Below are 26,089 nucleotides of genomic sequence, written 5' to 3' on the forward strand. Positions count from 1 at the left end.
CCCCTAAGTTTAGTATTATATTATTACAGACTATATGCTTAGTGTTTTAAAGAAATTTATTATAGAAAAAATTCAAACTTCTACAAAGTAGCGAGTATTATTGAATCTTCATATACTCATCACCCAATGACAATAACGATCAACACAAGGCCATCTTCATTTAATATAATTTGTACACCCTCATTATTTTGAAGCAAATCCAAGATACTTTAACTCTTCTTTTAAGATGAAACATTAAGATTAATAAGGATTTTATATTTAAGCCTATTTTGTTATATAAAATGTTACCAATACAAAAGTCTATCTAGTTTAAGAAAACTAGAATTCAGCATTTTCCACACTGCCCATTCACCCAGTGAGCTTTGTGTTGTTTTAAAGGCAAGTGATATTAATGGTAGAGAATAGTAGTTACTGACCTACAAGCCTTCATCACTGTTATGTTTTTTCCCAAGTTAACACATACTTAATATTTGTAAATACTAAGTACCAATGGTTAGTCGCGAGGACAGAAACTTCAAGTGACAGTTTTCCTATTTCATAGTTAAAAATATGATCCTGAAGCATGCTTTAATTTTTTCCTACTAAATTAGGACTAAGGAGTATTTGAAATCAGTATAACATCTGTATGTCATAATGGCTGTCCAGATGTTACCCCTATTAGCCAGCACTTTTCAAATAGAATTTTTGAGTCAACTTCATAGTTTATTTTTAAAGTCTCCTAGAAAGTCATTTATTACTCGGAATGGCACCATGTTTAAAATAAAATGAAATAGGGGCATCTGGGTGGCTCAGTCAGTCATGTTTGATTTCAGCTCAGGTCATGATCTCGCGGTTTAAGAGTTTCAGCCCCACATCAGGCTCTCTGCTCTCTGTGCGGAGCCTGCTTGGGTTCTTCTGTCCCCTCTCTGCCCCTCCCCCACTCATTGCCCCCCTCCTCAAAAAACAAACTTGAAAAAATATTATTCCTTTCCTATAACTAAAAGCTAGTAAAATATTCTTAGAACCTCTTCCAGCAGTTCCTGAGAATATTTTCCTAAGTTGTCTTCCTTATCCAGGTTTATTTCTAGCCTCAAGGTTGGAGAATTGAGCCATAAATAACAGACAGTTGAATAATTTTTATTTCCCTTGTTTTGTCCTCAACAGTGTTCATTCTCAGAAACTCCTCTAAGTGAATTGTGATTCTTCCTCAGAAGTGATCTTTAGATTCAAACAACCTCTACAAACATGTGATCTGGAAAACATAACCTCAAAGGCGGGTTGTCCTATAATAGAAACAGAAAAGCAGAAGCAGAAAAATCTGGGCTCTCAGTTTCTTCAAGAAGAATGCATGTGTTTTCTCATTAATTTACCTTCACATAGTGTCAGCTGTATTTATGTTTCAGAGGTATGTAAGAAGTTCAAAGATAAGTAGGAAGTTCACTATGTGGCCACTGAAGATAGCAACAATAATACATTTCAGGAATGGAAAACCACCTCTAAGAATTAGTAGTGAACTGATAATCAACCAAGGAATCCCACCCCAATAGCCCATATCAATGGCTCAATAATGAGAGAAGCCCCATGAAAAAGATATCCATTGACCCTAGGTTAATTTAGGTTAATTATGAGAAACTTGTATCAGTGATATAACCAGTAAATGCCTCCTATAGATGTTAGAACAAAACAAGGCCCAGTAAAACCTGGATGGTGAGAAATATGTTAAAGAGGATGTATCATACCTTAAGTGGAAACCTTAAAGAGAAAACCAAATCATAAGAGAAAATAAAGGAAAAAGTTGAACTCACTGGAGCCAAAGAAGTATTTTCTTTTAAAAAAATTTTTTTAAATGTTTATTTCTGAGAAGAGAGAGAGAGCACAAGTGGAGGAGGGGCAGAGGGAGAGGGAGACACATCTGAGCAGGCTCCAGGCTCTGAGCTGTCAGCACAGAGCCCGACACAGGGCTCAAACTTGTGAACTGTGGGATCATGACCTGAGCGGAAGTTTGATGCTTAAGTAACTGAGCCACCCAGGCGCCCCCAAAGAGGTATTTTCTATAGGAAACCTGGAATCATCTGAAGCACACAAATGGTCATTTTTCCTAGAGCCCTCCTGGCTGATCAGCATATTGTCATACTTGGGCTGGGGAAAGATCATGTGACTCTCTCAGGAGCCTGCCCTGTGTGAGGCTTCCCGGAATAGGTCTGCAGGAAAGCCCACACCTATCCACGCCCATAAAGAAGTAGGCACAGCCAATCCAAGCCCTGCAGCCTGCAGCAGATTTGAGATGTGCCAATGCCACAACCTGAGCACACAATGACAAAGGTGAGGAAGATGAAGGACACTGCAGCCACTGTCACCACCAAGTATAATGTGAGGTCTGAGATCTCTGGGTAGGTGAGGACCTCCAGACTGTTGAGGTCAGCCAGGCCACCTGGGATGCTGTGGGCCAAGGCTGCAGTGAGGGTGAAAGTGGCCAAGAGAGGGGGCTGGCCTTGGTCCTGGACCACCACCACCAGGCTCTGCTTGAGCCAGTCTCTGTGCAGCAGGACCCATGCAGTGCACACCTTTCCTGTGTGGAGTCCTACCATGAAGAGCCCTGGCTCACTGGCCTTGAACAGGTGGTAGGCCTGGTGTTCTGACCCAAGTCTCTGTCTATAGCCACCTTGGTCACCAGGTAGCCAGGTTCTGTGGAGCAGGGTACCAGTTCCATGATGGTGGAACATGTCAGTGGGGAGAGTAGGGTACAGGATTTCTGGTGCATTGTCCTTCTGGTCCAGCACAAACAAGTTCAGTGACATGTTGTTGGTGAGTAGGGGGTTCCTACTGTCACTTGCCTTCACTTGCATTTGAGATCACAAAACTGCTCATGTTGAAGGGATGCAGTGTGTATATGAGCCAGTGTATCGGAACTGGTGGAGACATAGGACGACCCTTGGATAGTATCCTCAGCCAAGGAGTGAATAACCTGGGTATTCTTGTCACTGTTGGAATCATGGGCTGTCACTGAGAAGATGAAGGTTCTTCTATGGCTGTTCTTAAGGAGATAGACTGTGTAGAAGTTTTCAGGGAAGGAAGGTGTACTGTCATTGACAATGATCACATGCAGGATGATGTAAATTTCTGTCTGTTGTGGTCACTGTGATGTTATATTCAGAGGTTTCTTCTCTGTCAAGAATTCATACTTTCAACAATCTACAATAAACTATTGACTCTTCTAATTGAAAAGGTAAACAATGGAGTGCCTGGATGGCTCAGCCGGTTGAGTGTCTGACTCATGATTTCAGCTTTATGATACCAGGGTCATGGGATCAAGCCTTGTGCTGGTGTCTGTACTGAGCATGGAGCCTGCTTGGGATTCTCTCTCTCCCTCTGCCCCTCCGCCACTCACACTTTTGTGCTCTCTCAGAGGAAGGAGGAGGAGGAGGAGGAAGAGTAAAGAAAAAGAAAAAAAAGAAAAGAAAAGGTAAATTATGAGGTGTGTAACAGACAACTTGACCATTCTTCCCGGAGTCTCGGTCATGCACATTCAAAAAGGCAATTACTGTTCCAGGAAGAGTATTTTCTAAGACTGGACTAAACAGAGATGTAATGATCACTTCTGGCCTATTGTCATTTACATCTTCCACTGAAATGAGCACTTTGGTCCTCCCTAAAAGTGCCCCCACATCTTCAGCTTGTATTTCCATTTCATAAAATGCACATTCTTCATAATCTAGACTCCCTGCTGTTGATATTTCACCGGTATTTTCATTAAGATGGAATAGCGGAGATTGCTTTTCACTAATTTTCCAAAATCTATAGGCCACTTCTCCATTGGCTCCCTCATCTGGGTCGCTAGCGCTCACAGTAAGCAGCAGGGTGCCCGGGGCCACGTTCTCTGGGACTTTCACTCGGTAAATCGGTTGAGTAAAAACCGGGGCATTGTTGTTTGTATCCAACACCGTCACGTGGATGTGCACTGTGCTGGAGCGACGCGGGTCACCGCCATCAGAGGCGATGAGGAGGAGATGGTGAGCAGACTCTTCCTCTCGGTCCAGGGCCTGCTCCAGCACCAGCTCTGGGTGTAGAGTTCCGTCATCTCCAGTCTGCACTTCCAGAGAGAAGTAGTGATTGGGGCTGAGCTGGTAGCTCTGTAAGGAATTCATGCCCACATCCGGGTCAACAGCCTCTGGGAGTGGGTAATGTGTTCCAGGTGCAGTGATTTCATTAACTTTTACTTCCAGATTTTCGACCTGGAATTTTGGATTATTATCATTGATATCAGTGATTTCTATTTCTATCCCAAAAAGTTTTCTTCTGCCCTCAACCAGGATATTGATATTTACTAGCCACTGTGTACTCTGAGCACAGAGTTCCTCCTAGTCTATCCTGCCTGCAGTGACCAAGACAAGCCACTTTGCAGGTTCAGAGCGAAAAACTGAGTCCTACTTCTGGAGACAATGCAGACTCCACGGTCCGCCAGCCCCAGATCCTTGGAGATATTTCCCCAGGATATAGCCTTCTTCTGTCTCTTCAGGTGCCGAGTAGTGGATCTGGCTGGCCCTGGTCTCCCATAGCCTCCATGGGCACAGCAGAACCAGTCCTTTGCAGTGCGGGCAATTCAGTGGAGTGGCTGTTGTTGCTTCACTATGGATATTGTTTTTCAGAACGCTTTCTGTGCAAACTGACTCCTTAGGTTCTTTAACCTCCTGCAAATTATGATGATCTTTTTCCTAAGGAGAAACCAGAGTGCCCCAAGAAGATGAGTTTTGTGGCAGCTTTTGCTGAGGTTTGTGGGCTCTGTGGGACTCTGTGTAGTTGCAGATCTGAACAGCTGGATGGAGAACTGATTGAACTTTTCTTAAAGTTGGTGAACAGTGGCACTCGGAGTCCTAACCTGTCACTACATGCACTGAGATAAGTAATGCTTGATTATAGATAACCGAGAAAGACAATTCTCTTCAAACTATGTAGACTTGTCTCACTGTTTCTTGCATTCTCATTTCAAAAGCAATTACCATTTTGGAATGTTAGTTGCAAATGAAGTGGAATGGAACTTCTATTAAATGTATTGTAAAACTGCCATTTTTTCTTAACATCAAATTAACTTATTCTTGGTAGAATTTTGCTTTCTTTCTAGATATGTAAATTATTCTAACTTCAGTTTTATAATGTTTCAAAAATGTTCTGTATGTCATTATTTTCTACAGTAACCACAATGTGCAATCCTCTTTGGAAATAGACTTCTTCTTCTTAGTTTTATATATACATGGATTATTCACTTTGAAGTTATTTTATAAGATTAATTTATTCAGATAATGAATTTGCTGGAGTAAGTTTTCCTTAAAATTTCACTCACAAAAATAATTTTAGTAAGGCAACAGTAATAGCTTCTCTCACCTAATACTGCTAAATTTTGAAAGGATCGGTTTTTTAAAGTTACATATTTGTGAATGTTTAACTTTTACACTGGTTTAATTTTTTGTACTCTTCTATGTGAATACATAATGCATACACAGGTTATGGCATTTGGAATATTCAAATAAACATATATTGAAAAGCAAGTTTCCACTTCAATACCTCCATAAAGAAAATACGCAGTTCAAAGTAGTCTTAAACTTCTTATTGTAAAGGTCACTTAAATCTGTAATAATTAGAGAAAAAGAACACGAGATGTAGAGCCAATTATTACCACTAAAAAGCAAAAAGTGCCATTATGAGAAATTCTTACAGGGGCACCTGGGTGGCTCAGTCAGCTGAGCATTCAACTCTTGATTTCATTCAAGTCATGATATTACAATTCATGGGATTGAGCCCCAAGTTGGGCTCTGCACTGACATCAGGTAGCCTGCTTGGGATTCTCTCTCTTTCCCTTTCTCTCTGCCCTTCTCCACCTCAATAAATAAATAGACTTAAAAAAAAAAAGAAATTCTTTCAGGGGCACATGACTGGTTCCATCAGTTGAGCATGTGACTTTTTTTTTTAAGTTTCCTTATTTATTTTGAAAGAGAGCACAAGCAGGGGAGGGGCGGAGAGAGAAGGAGAGAGAATCATAAGCAGGCTCTACACTGTCTCACAGAACCCGACACGGGGCTTGACCCCACGAACCTTGAGATCATGATCTGAGCTGAAATACAGAGTCAGACGCCTAACTGAGCCACCCAGGCGGCCCAAGCATGGGACTCTTGATCTCAGCCTCGTGAGTTCAAGCCCCATGTTGACCTAGAGCTTACATTAAAAAAAAAAAAAAAACTCTTTCAGCAATTTGTAAAGAAATCATTTACTGAAGCAGTTACTAGGGGAGACCAAGAAAAAGACTGATATTTAAGAAATGGCAACTTTGCGCATAAAATTAGTAATTTTTGCCATAAGAGTGGAAAATTTGGGATTCTCTTTCCTCTAATCACTAATGTTTAGAGCTCCAAATAATAAGACAAATCCAGTGACTCACCCCCTCCTCCTGGCCTCAAGTGATAGAGGCAACAGCATTTCCTTTTCTTTTGTCAAGTGTCTTTTTCTTAAATTAACTATAAGCGTAGGGGAGGATTTTGCAATCAAGAAAACTTAGAGGAACACAGATAATGAACTGGACCTTCTAATGAGTTTACTGAGTCTTTCTCTATGCCCTCCACCCACACTATTTTCCTTACAGTTTTAGGGCATTCACAGAGTCATGACTAGGTAGATACAAAGAACCAGACATGAGGAATAAACATAAAAAAGATAAAACTGTACTAGTGAAATCAGCAAAGGAGATAGCTAGTAGTAGTTTCTTTGCTTTAAAAGATGAGGTAAATGAATGCCTATTTTAAATTTAATGTTTACTTACATGTAACAAAATTTCAAATATTTTAGGAGTCCCTGGATGGCTCAGTTGGTTAAGCATCCAACTTCGGCTCAGGCTAGATTCCTGAGTTCGAGCCCCACATCAGGTTCTGTCTGTGCTGACAGCTCAGACCCTAGATACTCCTTCGAATTCTGTCTCCCTTGCCCCTCCCCCACTCACACTCTGTCTCTCTCTCAAAAATGAATAAACATTAAAAAAAAATTCTAAAGGGGCACCTGGGTGGCTCAGTCCTTGAGCATCTGACTTCATCTCAGGTCATGATCTCACGGTTGTTGATTTTGAGCCCTGCGTCAGCTCTGTGCTGACAGCTCAGAGCCTGGAGCCTGCTTTGGATTCTATGCTTCCCTTTCTCTCTTTTCCTCCCCCACTTGTGCTCTGTCTCTCTGTCTAATGAATAAATATAACCATTAAAAAAATTTAAAAATTTTTTAATTCAAATATTTTAAATAAATGAGGCAATCAGTGGGTAAGTTTCATTACCTTTGAAAAAAGCAATAAGAAATTGATATAATACTTCTGCTGTGAAGTAAGAAGCACACTCTCCCTACTTTGTAAATCTGAACTTGGTGCAATAACTCTATTATATATCATATAACTACTCCCAAATCACCACTCTCTTTAAAAAATGTTAGTACAGCTCTCTGATGAGCTGTAATACCCTTAAGACAACTCACTAACCTTAGAACCATAATATATTTTTACAGAAGTATGAAAAACTGGATAAATGATGAAAAGGAGTAGACACTTAAACAGAACTCACCGCCATTTGAGTTTCAGGATGGGAAGTCGACTCACTGGAATTACAAAGCGGAAATAAGGCCCCAGATGAATCACTGCAAAGTAGTATATCTTGTCCTGAACTCAACTGCTCATTACATTTTAGAAAATTAAACTCTGTCTTTCCAGTCTGGGCAACGCACAAATTGTAGGAATAAGGCAAAGTCCCCTCACTGTAGTTAGGAGGAACCACAGGTCCAGACTTGACACAAAGACCAGGCTGAAAGCAGCCCCAGGCAGCGGGGCTGGGGGAGCGGCGCAGGCGCAGGGCCACCGCCAGAATCACCGCAAGGAGGAAGAGCACCGAGATCAAGGCCAAGGCCACCACCAGGTAAAACTGCAGCTCGGCCTGGGGGTCAGAGGGCTCCGGGCGGTCGCTGACATCCGGCAGTACTTCTTGCAGGCTGTCGGCGAAAACCAGGTGCAGCGTGGCGGTGGCAGAGAGGGGCGGCTGTCCCCCGTCCCGCACGGCGACCAGCAGGCGCTGGCGGGCCGCGTCCCTGTCGCCCAAAGCACGCGCAGTGCGCACCTCGCCCGTGCGCAGCCCCAGGCTGAAGAGTCCGGGCTCGCTGGCCTGCAGCACGTGGTACGACAGCCACGCATTGTGTCCCGAGTCGGCGTCCACCGCCACCACCTTGGTGACCAGGTAGCCGGGCTGCGCGGCGCGCGGCACCGTGTCGAAGAGCGCCGAGCCGTCGGGCCCCAGCGCCGGGTACAGCACCCTAGGCGCGTTGTCGTTGCGGTCGCCCACCAACACGCGCAGGCTCACGTTGGCGCTGAGCGCGGGCGAGCCCTGGTCGCGGGCCTGCACCGTCAGCTCGAAGGCGCGCAGCTGCTCGTGGTCGAAGGCGCGCTGCGCGAACACCACGCCGCTCTGCGCGCTCACGGACACGTAGGACGCCAGCGCCCGCGGCTCCAGGTCGCTGGCCACGATGGAGTAGGAGACGCGGCCGTTGGGTCCCAGGTCGGGGTCGGAGGCGCTGACTTGGGCGATGGAGGCTCCAGGAGGGTTGTTCTCCATCACGTGAACCATGTAGGAGGCCTGGAGAAAAACCGGAGCGTTGTCGTTGATATCAGTGATGATCAAAGTGACACTTTTGCTAGCTGAGAGGGGCGGCTTTCCCCTGTCGGTGGCTGTGATGGTGACATTGTACTCTGGGGTCTGTTCTCGGTCCAGAGTCCCATCTATTACCAATTTATATGAATTTTTTGATGAAGAGATTATCTGAAAAGGAACTTCACCCTCTAATCGACAATTAACCTCCCCATTTTCCCCGGAATCTTGATCGTATATTTTGATCAAAGCAATTAGCGTTCCTGGCGCTGCGTTTTCCAGAATCATTTCGACTAGAGAATGGAATGTAATTTCTGGGCTGTTGTCATTTTCATCTTGAATATTAATTTCAACTGTACATTGTGCAGCCAGTCCTCCACCATCCCTCGCTTCCACCACTATAGAATATTCCTTGATTTCTTCGAAATCCAGCATTCTTAGAGTCGTAATTTCCCCGCTCTTTGAATTCAGACTGAAGACTTGCCCAGTCCTGTAGAAAGAATAAGTGATTTCCGAGTTGATGCCTTCATCTTGGTCAGTGGCTGTTACTTGCAGCACTGTGGTGCCTGGGGGCACGTTTTCTGGAAGGCTTACTCTGTACATGTCCTGGTTGAATACAGGGGGGTTATCATTGGCATCAGTGACCTGGATACGGAGCTCAGTGGTGCCGCTTAGTGGGGGATCTCCGCCATCCATGGCAGTCAGAACTAAACGATGGTAACTCTGTTGTTCCCGGTCTAAACGTTTCTCCAACGCCAATTCTGGGTATTTACTACCATCTTGTTTCTCTTTATTTATCAATGAGAAACTAGGGCTAAGAGAGAGTTTATAAATCCGCAGAGAGTTTAAGCCAATATCAGCATCTTCCGCTGCTTCTAATATAAACCGTGTGCCTGGCACCGTAGACTCACTTATTTGCAGCTCAAAAGAACTTTGCGTGAATTTTGGTGTGTGGTCATTAATATCTTCGATGTCCACACTCACGTGATAAAAGTTCAACGGATTTTCAGCAACAGCCTCAAATTCCAGAGCACAGGCTGGCTTCTTTCCACAAATCTGCTCCCGGTCTAGCCTGCCGCTCACAAGTAGCTCCCCGCTCTTGGCGCTCACAGTGAAGTAAGGTTTTTCCGAACTGATGCGCAGTTGTCGACTCGGTAACTCGTGGACGCTGAGTCCCAAATCCTTGGCGAGGTTCCCCACCACCGAGCCCTCGGGCATTTCTTCGGGAATCCGATAGCGGATCTGCTCTGAGAGCGCCGGGCAGAACAAAGACAGCAGGAAGGGAAAGAGCACTGGTCGCCTCTCAGCCCAGCCCCTTTCCCCAGCGCCGCTCCCCATCCCTTTTGCTCCCCTCAGGTTGCTCACCGGCCTGGAGACGCCGGATTACAAATAATCTCTGTGCTGCAGATGTCCGGAGCTCCGAACAGGCTATATTTCCAGCGTGAGGGTCGGGGTTCCCTCTTTTCCAGAGGAGGAAGTTGTGTAAAGGCTCGAGCTAGAGAGCCTGATACAGGGAAAGTGTGCTGCGGCTGCGCGAGAAGATCGCCAGTGCCCAAGCTCTGCACTTTGGCCAACAGCGGCGCCCACGGTCCGCACTGGGAAACTGCAGCCCCTGCTGCTTCAGTTTAACCAGCTGCAATAATCACAATCCAGCGCCTAACTGAACAAGCCACGTTTTAATGTTAATATATTTAATATCTTAAGTTATAAAGCCTTCTTTAATATATATTTTCTCTTGTTTCCAAATTATTAGAAATGTGATGAGTTTTTATATTAACCGACATATCTGGTCCATCCATTTCACCCTACTACAAACATACATTGAACTCTTGCCTTGCACTTAGTAGTGCCCTTGTCAGTGATGATATAACAATGCAACAATGAATAAGACACAGGTCTTGACCTTAGAAATTTTATCATATACTGTATTCACAAATTCATTTCTGTTTATTAGGTATGATATGTGAAACAATCTTAATCTTCTTTCATGATTCCTAAATGTTTCCCCCAACATCTCTACATTATAAATGTTATTTAATATCATATGTATTAGAGAATACCAATAGTGTTGAAAACTATTCTGTAAAGCTTTGCAGTTTCATACCAATCCTCAAGCATCTCCTGATAATATCAACACTCTCTTCAAAAAATTTCTTTTTACTCGTTTGACTACCTAAGGAAGCATTCATTTTTTAAAAACCTGTCCCTATGATGTAGCCAAGGGATGATTTACTCTACCTCCTTCTTCATATCTCAAAATTACTTGGCTTATGTCATACCCAACATCATACATAAATTCATTCTTAAAAGTCACTAAGGAAATGTTTTATTCTTCAATACAAAGTCATAAAGGGATACTTCAGGAGACCACATGACTTTCTGATCTATGTATCTATGTAATACTGAAGCAATGACTTTGGAATTGAGCTTCTGGTAAGTTTATTTGCATAAATTTCCTGGATAAATGTCATTTGTTCTAATTATTTTATTCCATTTGTTGAAATTTTTGAACAATCAGTGAATCTTTTGAACAAGAGTAAGGATTTTATTTTCTATCAGGGCAAGTTTCAAAACACTTAAAAATTGCAAAATGTCAATAATACAGTTGTTCCCTCAAATGACTGTGCACCCAAACACTACAGAAAATACGAAGTTAACTCCCACCCACAGGATGTGCAAAATGGGAGGGAACACTACACAATCCTTCAGACATGCCCTTTTTATAACTAACAAATGATTTATTGTGCTTTCCACTCTCATGTGATGACAAATCAATGGTAAGCACTGTTAAAATGCTATAACAAGGAATACAGAAGACATAAAATCTAGATGGAATCATTTTTAGTTGAATTGATGAGCTTGTTTAGAATCTGTTTACATGAAACTACTTTTTTTTTTAAACTACATTCTCAAACTCTCTCACCATGAGAACATTTCACATGGCTGTCCAATCAAAACAGCTCATTGGAACTTAGTGAAAACATGTTCTTCTTTATGCTACAAAATGACATTTCATTTAAAGTATGATTTTGTTGTTTTTATTGGGGGGGGGGTTGATGGACATTTCAGGCTTTAGATTCTACGTCTTCTTTAGTATGAGCTCTTGGAGACCAATGACACATAAAGGAACCAGTCTCACCTACCACCAAAATCCATCCTTTCAAATGTATTTATGTTTTAAAATATAATAAGTATTAAAATTTTGAAGGGTACTGATGCAAGCACAAGGCTTATAAAAGAGGTTTAAAATGAAGAAATCCTCAAAGACCTAAAAAACTTCAAGTCCTTCAAGATCCGAATCCTAAACAGATTTCTAAAATTATGAAATGTATTTTACTTTTACCAAGCTAATACAAGGATTTAAAAGTCTCAGTTATGGGGCGCCTGGGTGGCTCAGTCGGTTAAGCGTCCGACTTCGGCTCAGGTCACAATCTCGCGGTCCGTGAGTTCGAGCCCCGCGTCAGGCTCTGGGCTGATGGCTCAGAGCCTGGAGCCTGCTTCCGATTCTGTGTCTCCCTCTCTCTCTCTGCCCCTCCCCCGTTCATGCTCTGTCTCTCTCTGTCTCAAAAATAAATAAACGTTAAAAAAAAAAATTAAAAAAAAAAAAAGTCTCAGTTATATATCCCCTATTTATACAACAAACTTACTATATGTGGTTGGGTAACTACTTCTTAAGTGAATGAGTGATAAGTGATAATTATAGTAACATACAAAGGATTTTATTTTTTTTTAATTTTAAAGTAATCTCTACATGTAAAGTGGGGCTCCACTCACTACCCTAAGATCAAGAGTCACGTGCTTTGCCAATTGAGCCAGCCAGGTGCCCCATATATGGAAGATGTTAAAAGGTTGAGAATCAATGTTTAAACAATCTTGTCTGAGCCTTTGGAGAGCAAATGAAACCAACTTTCATGATTAGAGCTCAATTTTATAGTATCACCACTAAAACAAACCAAAAGCTTTGTGGTACACTTTTCAAAATATTTTGAACTGTCTCCGCAATGTATGTCCGAAAACATAAATTTATAAAAAATATAATTTCCCTGAGAATTAAAACGTACACAGAACTGAACTCACCTGAATAGAAGCAGCTTCATCCTTACATTCATGAAAATCTACGGATGTTAATAAGGGATCATTTTTCTCACAACTCTCCAGACTGATAAGTGTGTCCACGTAGTTGGGATGGGGGAAAATCTCGTGATTCGCCTGCGAGTCCGCGGTGAGGGAGACCTCGCGGGAATACTTCTCCAGGAAAGCCTGCACCCTGTCCACGCCCACAAAGTGCGAGGCGGGCACGCCCACCAGCCCGCCTCCTGAAGCCTGAAGCAGGCGCGTCGAGTGCCAGCGCCTCAGCCTGAGAGCCAGCAGCACGATCACAAAGGCAAGGAAGACACAGGAGACTGCGGCCACTGCCACCACCAGGTACAGCGTGAGGTCAGAATCGTCTGAGTTAGCAGAGGTCCTGATGCTACCCAGGTCGGCCAGGACGGCTGGAATGCTGTCGGCCACCACCACGGTGAGCGTGACGGTGGCCGAGAGAGGGGGCTGGCCATGGTCCTGCACCGCCACCACCAGGCTCTGCTTGAGCGCATCTCTGTCCTGCAGGGCCCGTGCTGTGCGCACCTCGCCCGTGTGCAGCCCCACCGTGAAAAGTCCTGGCTCACTGGCCTTGAGCAGGCGGTAGGACAGCCAGGCATTCTGGCCAGAGTCTCTATCCACCGCCACCACCTTGGTCACCAGGTAGCCGGGCTCTGCGGATCGGGGCGCCAGCTCCACACCTGTGGAACCGTCCATAGGGAGGGTGGGGTACAGGATCTCTGGCACGTTGTCATTCTGGTCCAACACAAATATGCTCACAGACACGTTGCTGCTGAGTGGAGGGTCTCCGCTGTCTCTGGCAGTCACCAGTAGCTGCAAGTCTCGTAATTGCTCATAGTCGAAGGAGCACAGTGCATATAGGACGCCTGTGTCTGAGTTGATGGAGACATAGGAGAAGACAGGTGACCCCATGATGATGTCCTCAGTCACAGAGTAAGTGACCTGGGCATTGTTGCCACTGTCAGGGTCGTGGGCCATCACAGTGAAGATGGAGGCACCTCTGGGGTTGTTCTCTGGGATATACGCTGAGTAGGAGGCATGAGGGAAAGTGGGTGGATTGTCATTGGTATCTGCCACATACAGGGTGATATGAATTTCAGTAGATAGAGAAGGGGTTCCTAGATCTGAGGCCGTCACTGTGATGTTGTACATAGGGATCTTTTCTCGGTCCAGATAGTTCCATGTCACCAATCTATAATAATTATCTATTGATTTTTCTAATTGAAAAGGTAGATTATGAGGTGCGTAACAGACAACTTGACCATTCTTCCCGGAGTCTCGGTCATGCACATTCAAAAAGGCAATTACTGTTCCAGGAAGAGTATTTTCTAAGACTGGACTAAACAGAGATGTAATGATCACTTCTGGCCTATTGTCATTTACATCTTCCACTGAAATGAGCACTTTGGTCCTCCCTAAAAGTGCCCCCACATCTTCAGCTTGTATTTCCATTTCATAAAATGCACATTCTTCATAATCTAGACTCCCTGCTGTTGATATTTCACCGGTATTTTCATTAAGATGGAATAGCGGAGATTGCTTTTCACTAATTTTCCAAAATCTATAGGCCACTTCTCCATTGGCTCCCTCATCTGGGTCGCTAGCGCTCACAGTAAGCAGCAGGGTGCCCGGGGCCACGTTCTCTGGGACTTTCACTCGGTAAATCGGTTGAGTAAAAACCGGGGCATTGTCGTTTGTATCCAACACCGTCACGTGGATGTGCACTGTGCTGGAGCGACGCGGGTCACCACCATCAGAGGCGATGAGGAGGAGATGGTGAGCAGCCTCTTCCTCTCGGTCCAGGGCCTGCTCCAGCACCAGCTCTGGGTGTAGAGTTCCGTCATCTCCAGTCTGCACTTCCAGAGAGAAGTAGTGATTGGGGCTGAGCTGGTAGCTCTGTAAGGAATTCATGCCCACATCCGGGTCAACAGCCTCTGGGAGTGGGTAATGTGTTCCAGGTGCAGCGATTTCATTAACTTTTACTTCCAGATTTTCGACCTGGAATTTTGGATTATTATCATTGATATCAGTGATTTCTATTTCTATCCCAAAAAGTTTTCCTCTGCCCTCAACCAGGATATTGATATTTACTAGACACTGTGTGCTCTGAGTGCAGATCTCCTCCCGGTCTATCCTGCCCGCGGTGATCAAGCTACCAGTTCTCCAATCCAGAGCAAAGAGCTGTGTCCTACCTCTAGAGACGATGCGGACTCCGTGCTTCACCAGCTCTTGTGATTCCAGATTCAGGTCCTTTGAGATATTACCCACAAAGGATCCTTTGTCGCTCTCTTCTGGCACCGAATAGTGGATCTGTCCTCTCCCGATTTCCCAGAGCGTGCCCAATAGAGTGTACAGCAGGACCAGCTTGCCGCGTCTCTGGTAATTCTTTGGAGCAGCCATTGTTCTTTCACTACTGAATCCACTCAGAATCTTCACTGGGCATATGCGTCTTGTTTACCTTTTTGCTGCAGCTATGGAGATCATCTTATATAAAGCTGGAGTGTCTCAGATTTAGGAACGGAGTTTCGCTGCAGCTTTGCAGTTGGTCTGTGGGAACTGTGAGTCTTTGCAATATGGGAGCTTTTATTAACAGGATGGCGTTTGGTTAAATTTATCTCCAAGTAGGTGAACAGCGGCGCTTAGAGTCCTAAGCAGTTACTGCACCCACTTAGATAAGTAATAGTGTATGCCAGGTTATTGAAAGAAAAAAAAATTATTCTTGCCTTTTATAGTTTATTTTTAATGTGTTTAACTTGTCTCTGAATTCATATTTTAAAAGTGATTGCCAAGAAGCATTGGATGAAGTAGGGTTAAAGTTTTATAAAGTATTATTAAGTGATATCAAAAGATTTATGGCTTAGTCTCACATTACTCACATTTCTGGAATACATTTACTCTTAAAATGTAAACAATTAAAATTTTATTTTGTGCTATTCCCTAGGCTATATTGTAAATCTATTATCAAATGAGTAGGGATTCCAGTTGTCACTGGAAATTCATTCATTTTTAGAATAAAGTAGACCTATTGGAGATGACTGACTCAGAAGGTGTTTTATTTCATGTAAACTAATTAATCATTATAGTAAGCTCTCAGTTGCTTTTTAGATATTCTTTTAAAATGCCATTTTAATTACATATTGATAATGTTTTCAAATTAACATTGTGAAATTTAACAGGATAAATGCTTTTACTTTCAAGTGTCATCATCGAAGACTATATTGTTTTGTTATTTTACATATTTATTTAGTTAGTTATTGCATTATTTATTTTTAAGTAATCTCTGCACCCAACATGGAGCTTGAACTCAACCCTGAGATCAAGAATCGCATGCTGTACCTACCAACCCAGCCAGGCAACCTGTTTAGCTACTTTATTTAAATTATGTATTTTTTCTATTTGAATAGAAAATGTTTAAAAAATATCAACGAATACACAACAAAAAGCCAATCTCCAGCCTATTCTTCCACAAATGAGAGATGATTATATTTTAGTGCAGACTTAATTATTCTTATGAAAGACATATATTCCAAAGTTAATGTTACCCTAATTAGTATTTTGATTCAGAGAACCACAAAAAGAAACACGTAATTATCACTAAACAGTCAGAAAGTGTCAATACAGAAAAAAAACTACGTCTCTTTTCTTCAGCAGTTTGTTAAGTGGCTAGTAACTGAAGCGGATGCTAACAGAAATCTACAAATGTATTATTTAATATTACACTTGTATGCACATCAGAGTGGCAATTTTGTCTAAAATTTGAAGAACTGAAGACTATTTTTCTCCTAGAGATAATAGAATGACTAGAAGACCTCTAGCTATATTAGCTTAGGGCTGCAAAAAAGACAGTTCAAAATGATACAGGAGTGTGTGTGTGGAAAACCTGTGCTGCAAGTAAAAGAAAATGCTTTTTATCTTCTGGTGAGCATAATGATCTAACTGCTAAGTAAAATGCTTTTACACTCACACAGTTCATTGCACACAATTGCAATGTGTCTATCTACATAACAATCCATGTTAAGATACCTTATTCCAGAAGGTTTTGAAACAAAGGGGAGTAAATACAAGAAACAACACAACAGTTAAATCAGTTAAGAAAAATGTCTAATTTTAGCTTAACTTTTTTTGTTAAAGGTTTATTTAAATGCCTGTCCACTTTTACATTTACACAATGTCCAAGTTAAAAAATTAATATATTAGGTAAGAAGAAGAAAACTTAGAAAAAAGTCCCATTAGCTTTTAGGAGATAGGCTATATAACATCGTCTCTTTCCCTTTGTTGATAAAACCACACTCTCACTGCTTTGTAGATCTGAGCCTGGTAAGACACCCCTAAAAGACACATAACTGCTCCTATTTCAACTTTCCTTGAAGAATAGTATGACAGCTTTTTTACTTTTTAAAGAAACGTTTAGATCTACAAATTGTATCTTTTCCTATGAATATAAAGAATTGGATAGATTGTAAGAAGCAGGTTATGCTTAAAAGAAACTCACCAGATGGGAGGTTGATTCACTGGATTTGCAAAGTGGAAATAAGGCCCCGGATGAATCACCACAAAGTATGTCTTGCTCTGAACTCAATTTTTCATTGCACTTTAGAAAATTAAACTCTGTCTTTCCAGTATGCGCAACGCACAAATTGTAGGAATAAGGCAAAGTCCCTTCACTGTAGTTGGGAGGAATCACAGGTCCTGATTTTTCACAGAGACTGTACTGAAAGCAGCCACAGGTGGTGGGGCTGGAGGAGCGACGAAGGTGCAAGGCTATGGCCAGAGTCACTGCCATGAGGAAAAGCACTGAGATCAAGGCCAAAGCCACCACCAGGTAAAACTGCAGCTCGGCCTGGGGGTCAGAGGGCTCCGGGCGGTCGCTGACATCCGGCAGTACTTCTTGCAGGCTGTCGGCGAAAACCAGGTGCAGCGTGGCGGTGGCAGAGAGGGGCGGCTGTCCCCCGTCCCGCACGGCGACCAGCAGGCGCTGGCGGGCCGCGTCCCTGTCGCCCAAAGCACGCGCAGTGCGCACCTCGCCCGTGCGCAGCCCCAGGCTGAAGAGTCCGGGCTCGCTGGCCTGCAGCACGTGGTACGACAGCCACGCATTGTGTCCCGAGTCGGCGTCCACCGCCACCACCTTGGTGACCAGGTAGCCGGGCTGCGCGGCGCGCGGCACCGTGTCGAAGAGCGCCGAGCCGTCGGGCCCCAGCGCCGGGTACAGCACCCTAGGCGCGTTGTCGTTGCGGTCGCCCACCAACACGCGCAGGCTCACGTTGGCGCTGAGCGCGGGCGAGCCCTGGTCGCGGGCCTGCACCGTCAGCTCGAAGGCGCGCAGCTGCTCGTGGTCGAAGGCGCGCTGCGCGAACACCACGCCGCTCTGCGCGCTCACGGACACGTAGGACGCCAGCGCCCGCGGCTCCAGGTCGCTGGCCACGATGGAGTAGGAGACTTGGCCGTTGGGTCCCAGGTCGGGGTCGGAGGCGCTGACTTGGGCGATAGAGGCTCCAGGAGGATTGTTCTCAACCACGTGGACCACGTAAGAAGGCTGTGGGAAAACTGGTGCGTTGTCATTGACATCGCCAACGTGCAGGGTGACGCTGGAGCTTGAGGAAAGGGGCGGTTTTCCCCTGTCGGTGGCTGTGATAGTAATATTGTACTCAGGGGTCTGCTCACGGTCTAGAACTCCATCTGTCACTAATTTATAGGTGTTTATAGAAGAAGAGAGTATTTTAAACGGAACATCACCTTCTATTTTACAAGTAACTTCTCCGTTGTATCCAGAATCCTTGTCACGGATTTTAATCAAAGCAATATGTGTTCCCAGCTTGGTGTCCTCCATAATAAGATCCGGTAGAGACTGGATTACCACTTCTGGGAAATTGTCATTTATGTCCTGGACCTCTATCTCGACGGTACATTGGGCAATCATTCCTCCACCATCCCTTGCTTCCAAAACTATGGAATATTCTTTGACTTCCTCAAAATCTAACATATTTAGAATAGTAATTTCCCCCGTATTAGAATTCAGGTCAAACTGGGTGATCTGGCCTGCTTCAGTGAAAGAGAAGGTGATCTGGGCATTGACACCTTCATCCTGATCGGTGGCCATCACTCGAAGCACAGTGGTGCCAGGAAGCACATTTTCCGGAAGGCCCACCCTGTATAGTTCTTGGCTGAACACTGGAGGGTTATCATTGGCATCAGTCACTAGGACCTGTATCTGGGCAGTACTACTTAGGGATGGATTCCCGCCGTCCAACGCAGTCAAGGTCAACTGGTAGGATTTCTGCTCTTCCCTGTCTAAAGGCATCTTTAGTACCAACTCAGGGTATTTACTACCATCTTGTTTCTCTTTATTCACGAGTGAGAAATGATCATTCGGATTGAGCTGGTAATTCCGTAATGAGTTGGTACCAATATCTGCATCATGGGCAGATCCTAAAATAAATCGTGCCCCAGGGTTTGTGGACTCACTTATTTGCAGCTCAAAGGAAGTTTGCGTGAATTTTGGTGTGTGGTCATTAATATCTTCGATGTCCACACTCACGTGATAAAAGTTCAACGGATTTTCAGCAACAGCCTCAAATTCCAGAGCACAGGCTGGCTTCTTTCCACAAATCTGCTCCCGGTCTAGCCTGCCGCTCACAAGTAGCTCCCCGCTCTTGGCGCTCACAGTGAAGTAAGGTTTTTCCGAACTGATGCGCAGTTGTCGACTCGGTAACTCGTGGACGCTGAGTCCCAAATCCTTGGCGAGGTTCCCCACCACCGAGCCCTCGGGCATTTCTTCGGGAATCCGATAGCGGATCTGCTCTGAGAGCGCCGGGCAGAACAAAGACAGCAGGAAGGGAAAGAGCACTGGCCGCCTCTCAGCCCAGCCCCTTTCCCCAGCGCCGCTCCCCATCCCTTTTGCTCCCCTCAGGTTGCTCACCGGCCTGGAGACGCCGGATTACAAATAATCTCTGTGCTGCAGATGTCCGGAGCTCCGAACAGGCTATATTTCCAGCGTGAGGGTCGGGGTTCCCTCTTTTCCAGAGGAGGAAGTTGTGTAAAGGCTCGAGCTAGAGAGCCTGATACAGGGAAAGTGTGCTGCGGCTGCGCGAGAAGATCGCCAGTGCCCAAGCTCTGCACTTTGGCCAACAGCGGCGCCCACAGTCCGCACTGGGAAACTGCAGCCCCTGCTGCTTCAGTTTAACCAGCTGCAATAATCACAATCCAGCGCCTAACTGAACAAATTATTTTTATATGTTCATATATTTAATGACGATTAATTTGCACTATTAACTATATAGTTATCCCAAATTTCCAGGGTTTAGGGTAATTAACATGTTGACATGCATCTCAAATCCGCACTGTAATAGAAAGATTACTATAACACATCCTTGGCCTAAATGATCTCAGAATACAGTAATTTTGAATAGTAATATGAGTAAAGTTTTATCCTTCTTTCCTTATTCCTGTTTTTCCTGATTTCATTAGTTTTTGGGTACCTCCATGCTGATTCATTTCAATTTTTCAGAAAGCATCAATAATGCTGAAATTGTCTTTAAAAGGGCACAATTTATATTTACCTCTAAACCCTCTTTTCTTTCAAAATAGTTTCAGCAATTTCTTTATAGTAGTATCCTATGACCTACGTGTCACCCATTTAAGAAAATGACAGCTGGAAAAACATTAGCCTATTCCTCCTTTGCATTGCACAACTATTTTCCTGGTTATAAAATATAACATCAACGTTGAAAGTTAGCAGGGAAATATATTTTGACTTGCAACACAAGGTCACTAACCATGGTCTACTGCAGTGAGGTTCTGGCTCCCACTTCTGTGCTTAAATTGAACATCACATGATGAGCTCAGTTGATAAAATAATCCCTAGGATATTCAATTGCAGTAGCATACTGAGTTTAGGTTACGTTCCTTTCTTGAAAAATATTTTTAAGTATCTAATGAATTTGGGGATATTCTTTTTCAAAATACCTGATAATCATATTTCTGCCTCACCAAGTATCAGTTATTGTCTTCTCAAGTGATTGTACATCTGAACACTGCAAAATATATGAAACATACTTCCACACTATTGCACAGCCCAATTTATGCAAAATACCACCAAACACAATACTATGCTAGAAAAAAGTCCTTTTATTTAACACCCAAAAGGTTACTATATCCAGGAAGAGTTAGCCTATCCCCCTCCTTCCTATTGAAGAATTATTTTCCTGGTTACAAAATGTAATATCAATCTTCAAAGTTACAAAGGGAATAATATTTTGCACAGTTCCTAGTAAACAAGTAGGTCCAAGTAAACAAAATTACTTGTCATCAACCCCTTCTAGTTGCTAATCAACTGATGTACTGAGCTTTAGTAAAATGTTATATAATGAATATAAATGTAGTTAACCCCATATTGGGTTATTTCTAACTGAATTTTTTTTAGCAGATCCAATAAGTTGAATCAACTTCTGGTCTTGAGTATACAAAATTGTTGTTTCATAAAACAAGCATCCCCAATCTCCCACTAGGAGAGCCCATAAACACACTTCACATGGCTGTACCGCTAACACAATACAACGAAATTTTGTCTTAAAACATATATCTGCTTATTTCACAAGTGTAACTTGAAATGACATTTTATTTGATGTCATATTTTATTGGTTTCAGGCAATAACCTTTAGTGTGGCATTAGATCCCTATCTCTCATTGATATAGCTCTTAGTGAAGCTTGACACACACATTCCATTCTTTAGGCATCAGTCTAACCTTCTACCAGGATATAACTTTAATAGATGATTATGCTTTAAAATGTCAGGAAGCAAAATAACACCTCACACTTGTCAGAATGGCTAAAATCAAAAACACAAGGAATGACAAATGTTGGTGAGGATGTGGAGAAAAAGTAACCCTCCTGGATTGTTGGTGGGAATGCAAACTGGTGCAGCCACTGTGGAAAACAGGTTGGAGGTTCCTCAAAAAGTTAAAAATATAACTAAGATATTATCCAGTAATGGTGCCACTGGATATTTACCCTCAAGATACAAAAATACAGGGGTACCTGTGTGGCTCAGTTGGCTGACCAGCAGACTCTTGATTTTGGCTCAGGTCATGATCTCACGGTTCATGGGATCGAGCCCATGTCGGGCTCTGTGCTCACAACACAAAGCCTGCTTGGGATTCTCTCCCTCTTCTCTCCCCCACCCCCCCTCCCCCACACACTCTCTCAAAATAAATATTTTTTTAAAAGATACAAAACCACTAATCCAAAGGTATGCACATACCCCAATATTTACAGCAGCATTATTTAAACTAGCTAAACTATGGAAATAGTCCAAGTATCCATTGATGAATGGATAAAGAAAATTTGATATATATACACATATACACATACACATACATACATATCCATATCCACCCCCCCCCCCCACACACACACACAGACACACACACTGGAATATTATTCAGCCACAAAAAGAATGAAATCTTGTCATTTGCCATGACATGGATGGAGCTCAAGAGTATAATGCTAAGTGAAATAAGTCTGTCAGAGAAAGACAAATACCATATGATTTCACTCATATGGGAATTTAAGAAATGAAACAAATAAGCAAGGGGAAAGTGAGAGACAGAGAGAAGCCAAGAAACCGATTCTTAATTATTGAGAATAAACTGGTGGTTATCAGAGGGGAGGTGGGTGAGGGGAATGGGTGAAATAGGTGATAGGTTAAGTAGTGCATTTGTCATGATAACCACTGGGTGATGTACAGAATTGCTGAATCACTATATCGTACACCTGAAACTAATATAACACTGTATATTAACTATACTGGAGTTAAAATTTTTAAATATGTCAGGAAGCAACTGAGATTTTCAAAGTCATAAAGTTGAGGTATATGGAGGCAGAAGATCTTCAAGAACCTTTCCTAGATCTAATCTAAAGAGAATCCTGACAAGGTGTATGAGCTGTATTTTCCTCTTGCTAACCCAGTGCAATGAAAAAGATGTAACAATTTATTCTCATTTATAAAACACATGAATTGAGAACACTGAAGGGAAAATACATGGAAGGTATAAAAATGTGACAGTCCACTTATTCACAGTCTTGTATAGGCTTTCACTAAGGAAATGACACCAAAACCTATGTCAGTAAGTGTTCTATGTTAAATAAATCGGTTAACTTGCTTTTGACTCTAACATTTTTAAAACATTTGTTTCACAATACAGTAAAGAAAATTACACAAAATATAATTCCTCAAGGATGTAAAGATAAATGTATTAGTGAACTCACCTGAATATTTTCTGCTTCGTCCTTACATCCATGAAAATCTATAGATGTTAATGAGGGATCTTTTTTCTCACAGCTCTCCAGACTGACGAGCATGTCTGCATAGTTGGGCTGGGGGAAGATCACGTGACTCTCCCCGGAGTCCGCGGTGAGGGAGACCTCGTGGGAATACGTCTGCAGGAAAGCCCGCACCCCATCCACGCCCACAAAGCGCGAGGCGGGCAAGCCAGCCAATCCAACCCCCGCAGCCTGGAGCAGACGCGATGAGCGCCAGCGCCTCAGTCTGAGAGCCAGCAGCACGATCACAAAAGCGAGGAAGACGCAGGAGACTGTGGCCACCGCCACCACCAGGTACAGCGTGAGACCTGAGGCATCAGGGTCAGCTGGGGGCTCGAGACTGCCCAGATCGGCCAGGACGTCTGGAATGCTGTCGGCCACCGCCACCGTGAGCGTGACGGTGGCCGAGAGAGGGGGTTGGCCGTGGTCTTGCACTGCCACCACTAGGCTCTGCTTGAGCGCATCTCTGTCCTGCAGGGCCCGCGCTGTGCGCACCTCGCCCGTGTGCAGCCCCACCGCGAAAAGCCCTGGCTCGCTGGCCTTGAGCAGGCGGTAGGACAACCAGGCGTTCTGGCCAGAGTCTCTATCCACCGCCACCACCTTGGTTACCAGGTAGCCGGGCTCTGCCGATCGGGGTGCCAGCTCCACGCCTGTGGAACCGTCGGTGGGGAGGGCGGGGTACAGGATCTCTGGTGTGTTGTCATTCTGGTCAAGAATGAATATACTCAAGGACACATTGCTGCTAAGCGGTGGGTCTCCGCTGTCCTGCGCAGTCACTCTCAGTTGCAGGTCACGGAATTGCTCATAGTCGAAGGAATGCAAGGCATACAGGACACCGGTGTCAGAGTTGATGGACACATAGGAGGATAGGGGTGCCCCCCGGAGCGTGTCTTCAGACAGGGAGTAAGTGACTTGGGCATTCTCATGGCTGTCCGGGTCATGTGCAGTCACAGAGAAGATGGAGGCACCTCTGGGGTTGTTTTCAGGGATGTAGACAGAATAGGAGGAGTGGGGGAAGGCAGGTGGGTTGTCGTTGGTATCTGCCACATTCACTGAGATGTGAGTTTCCATGGACAAGGGTGGGGTTCCACCATCTGTGGCTTTCAGTGTGATGTTATACAGAGGGAGTTTTTCCCGGTCTAGGATTTTCGCTGTCACCAACCTATAATAATTGTCTATTGATCTTTCTAATTTAAAAGGCAGATTTTCTGAAATAGTGCAGGTCACCTCACCATTCTTGCCGGAATCTCGGTCTTGAAGGTAGAAAAGAGCAATTACTGTTCCAGGAGGAGTGTCTTCAGGGATTGAGTTGCTTACAGATGTTAGAGTCACTTCTGGGGCATTGTCATTCACATCTAAAATTGTGATAATTACTTTAGCCCTTGTCATGCTACCAGGACCGTCCTGAGCCTGAACTTCCATTTCATAGTAGCTGGACTCTTCATAATCTAGGCCTTCTGAAGTTGATAATTCTCCTGTATGAGGGTTCAGTTGGAATATCTGTAGAATTTTTTGAGTTATTTTCCGGAAAGAATATGTCACTTCCCCATTGACTCCCTCATCCAGATCGACAGCGTGTACTGTGAGCAATCTTGTGCCCACTGGTACGTTCTCAGGCACAGTTACTTGGTACTGAGGCAAAGAGAAGACTGGCACGTGATCATTCACATCCACCACAGTTACCTGGATGCGGGCGGTTTCCGATCGGGGTGGGTCACCGCCGTCAGAGGCTGTAAGGAGTAGGTGGTGAACAGCCTCTTCCTCTCTATCCAGCACCCTTTCCAGCACTAATTCTGGATATTTAGCTCCATCATCTCCAGTCTGCACAACCAGGGAGAAGTGACGATTGGGACTGAGCTGGTAGCTCTGGAGGGAGTTCGTGCCCACGTCTGGATCCCTAGCCTCATTTAAGGGAAACCGCACCCCAGGAGCTGTGTTCTCCGTTATTTTTACAGTCATTTCTTCTGTCAAGAATCTAGGAGAATTGTCATTAACATCTATTATTTCCACTTCTATAGGGTAAAGACTCATTTTATCCATCAGGATGTTAAAGTTCACCAGGCACCGTGCACTCTGAGCGCAGAGCTCCTCCCGGTCTATTCTGCCTGCAGTGACCAAGCTGCCGCTTCGCGGATTCAGAGCGAAAAGCTGTGTCCTACCTCTGGAGACGATGCGGATTCCGTGCTCTGCCAGTTCCCGGGGCTCCAGGCCCAGATCCTTAGCGATATTACCCACAAAAGACCCTGTGTCTGTTTCCTCCGGCAAAGAGTAGAAAATGTGTCCTGCCCAAGCTTCTCTCCGGGTCCCCAGGAGGATGGAGAGCAGGATGAATCCTCTGTAGTCTCGACCCCTCTTCAGAGTCGCCATTGTTGTCCTGCTGATCTTGTTAGACACTGGACTATCTCCTTTTGCGCTTATGGATGCCAGTGTGTCAGCGTGGAATCCTTTGTATTCATAAGAGAAGCCCGGAATTTAGTATAATAGAGACCTGAGTTTGATGCAGCTTGGAAGAGAATTTGTCTCAATCTGATGTTTCTTTGTACTGTAAAATCTCGGTGGCTCTGGCAGATCTTATTGCACCACTTTCCCCGTGGTTGGTGAACAGCGGCGCTCAGAGTCCTTACTAAGTTACTGCACCATATTGAAGCAAGATAACTGATTTTTCAGAAAGTTGTTTTATCCTTCAAAAACCTTCCATTTATATGTCTTCGATCTATATATCTAACTTAAAAATACATTCCAGTTAAATGAAATAATGCAACAATGCTTATGATGGATGCTTATTAATTCCAGATAATTACATTTTTTTTCTCTTTTGCATTGCAACTTTGAAATGATGTTGGGTGCTACCTCAGACTTCACTGAACATGGAGTAAAAGTAGTGTTTTCAGGTAAAAAAAAGTACAACTTATTTTGAAAAGGTGTGTGTATGTATACATAAGAAAGATGTTATGTAGAAATCGTTTTCATCAGTATAATAAATTTAAGTTAATTCATTAATATTGAACACATGCTATGTTCTAGACACTACCAC

The 26,089-nt window shown here is 43.8% G+C and overlaps 1 protein-coding gene, 1 long non-coding RNA gene and 1 pseudogene across 16 annotated transcripts in view; 1 reads left to right on the top strand and 2 right to left on the bottom strand.

Moving 5' to 3' along the window:
• The window catches only part of LOC131514100 (protocadherin gamma-C4), a 177,151-nt gene that overhangs the window by 89,142 nt on the left and 61,920 nt on the right, over positions 1-26,089 (bottom strand). Inside the window, exons 1-2 of one of the 15 annotated variants that reach the window (XM_058733866.1) lie at positions 7,566-11,991; positions 39-5,602 (exon numbers count right to left, since the gene is read on the bottom strand). The exons of 10 other annotated variants lie outside the window; for them this stretch is intronic. In XM_058733866.1, the coding sequence (XP_058589849.1) occupies positions 5,597-5,602; positions 7,566-9,974 (2,415 nt within the window). In that variant the 5' untranslated portion in view covers positions 9,975-11,991 and the 3' untranslated portion in view covers positions 39-5,596. Of the gene's footprint in view, positions 1-38; positions 5,603-7,565; positions 11,992-12,713; positions 15,933-17,229; positions 19,975-23,001; positions 25,423-26,089 lie in introns of those variants that run through there. 4 more of the 15 variants (XM_058733800.1, XM_058733859.1, XM_058733748.1 and 1 more) reach the window with 4 other exon arrangements.
• Positions 39-4,979, bottom strand: LOC131489154 (protocadherin gamma-A8-like; annotated as a pseudogene).
• On the top strand, positions 18,148-25,570 carry LOC131514200 (uncharacterized). The gene is made up of 3 exons (XR_009262979.1): positions 18,148-18,261; positions 23,075-23,349; positions 25,074-25,570. It is a non-coding gene; the product is annotated as an uncharacterized LOC131514200 (long non-coding RNA).

This window comes from Neofelis nebulosa, chromosome 1, assembly GCF_028018385.1.
Source record: "Neofelis nebulosa isolate mNeoNeb1 chromosome 1, mNeoNeb1.pri, whole genome shotgun sequence".
Lineage (NCBI taxonomy): Eukaryota > Metazoa > Chordata > Mammalia > Carnivora > Felidae > Neofelis > Neofelis nebulosa.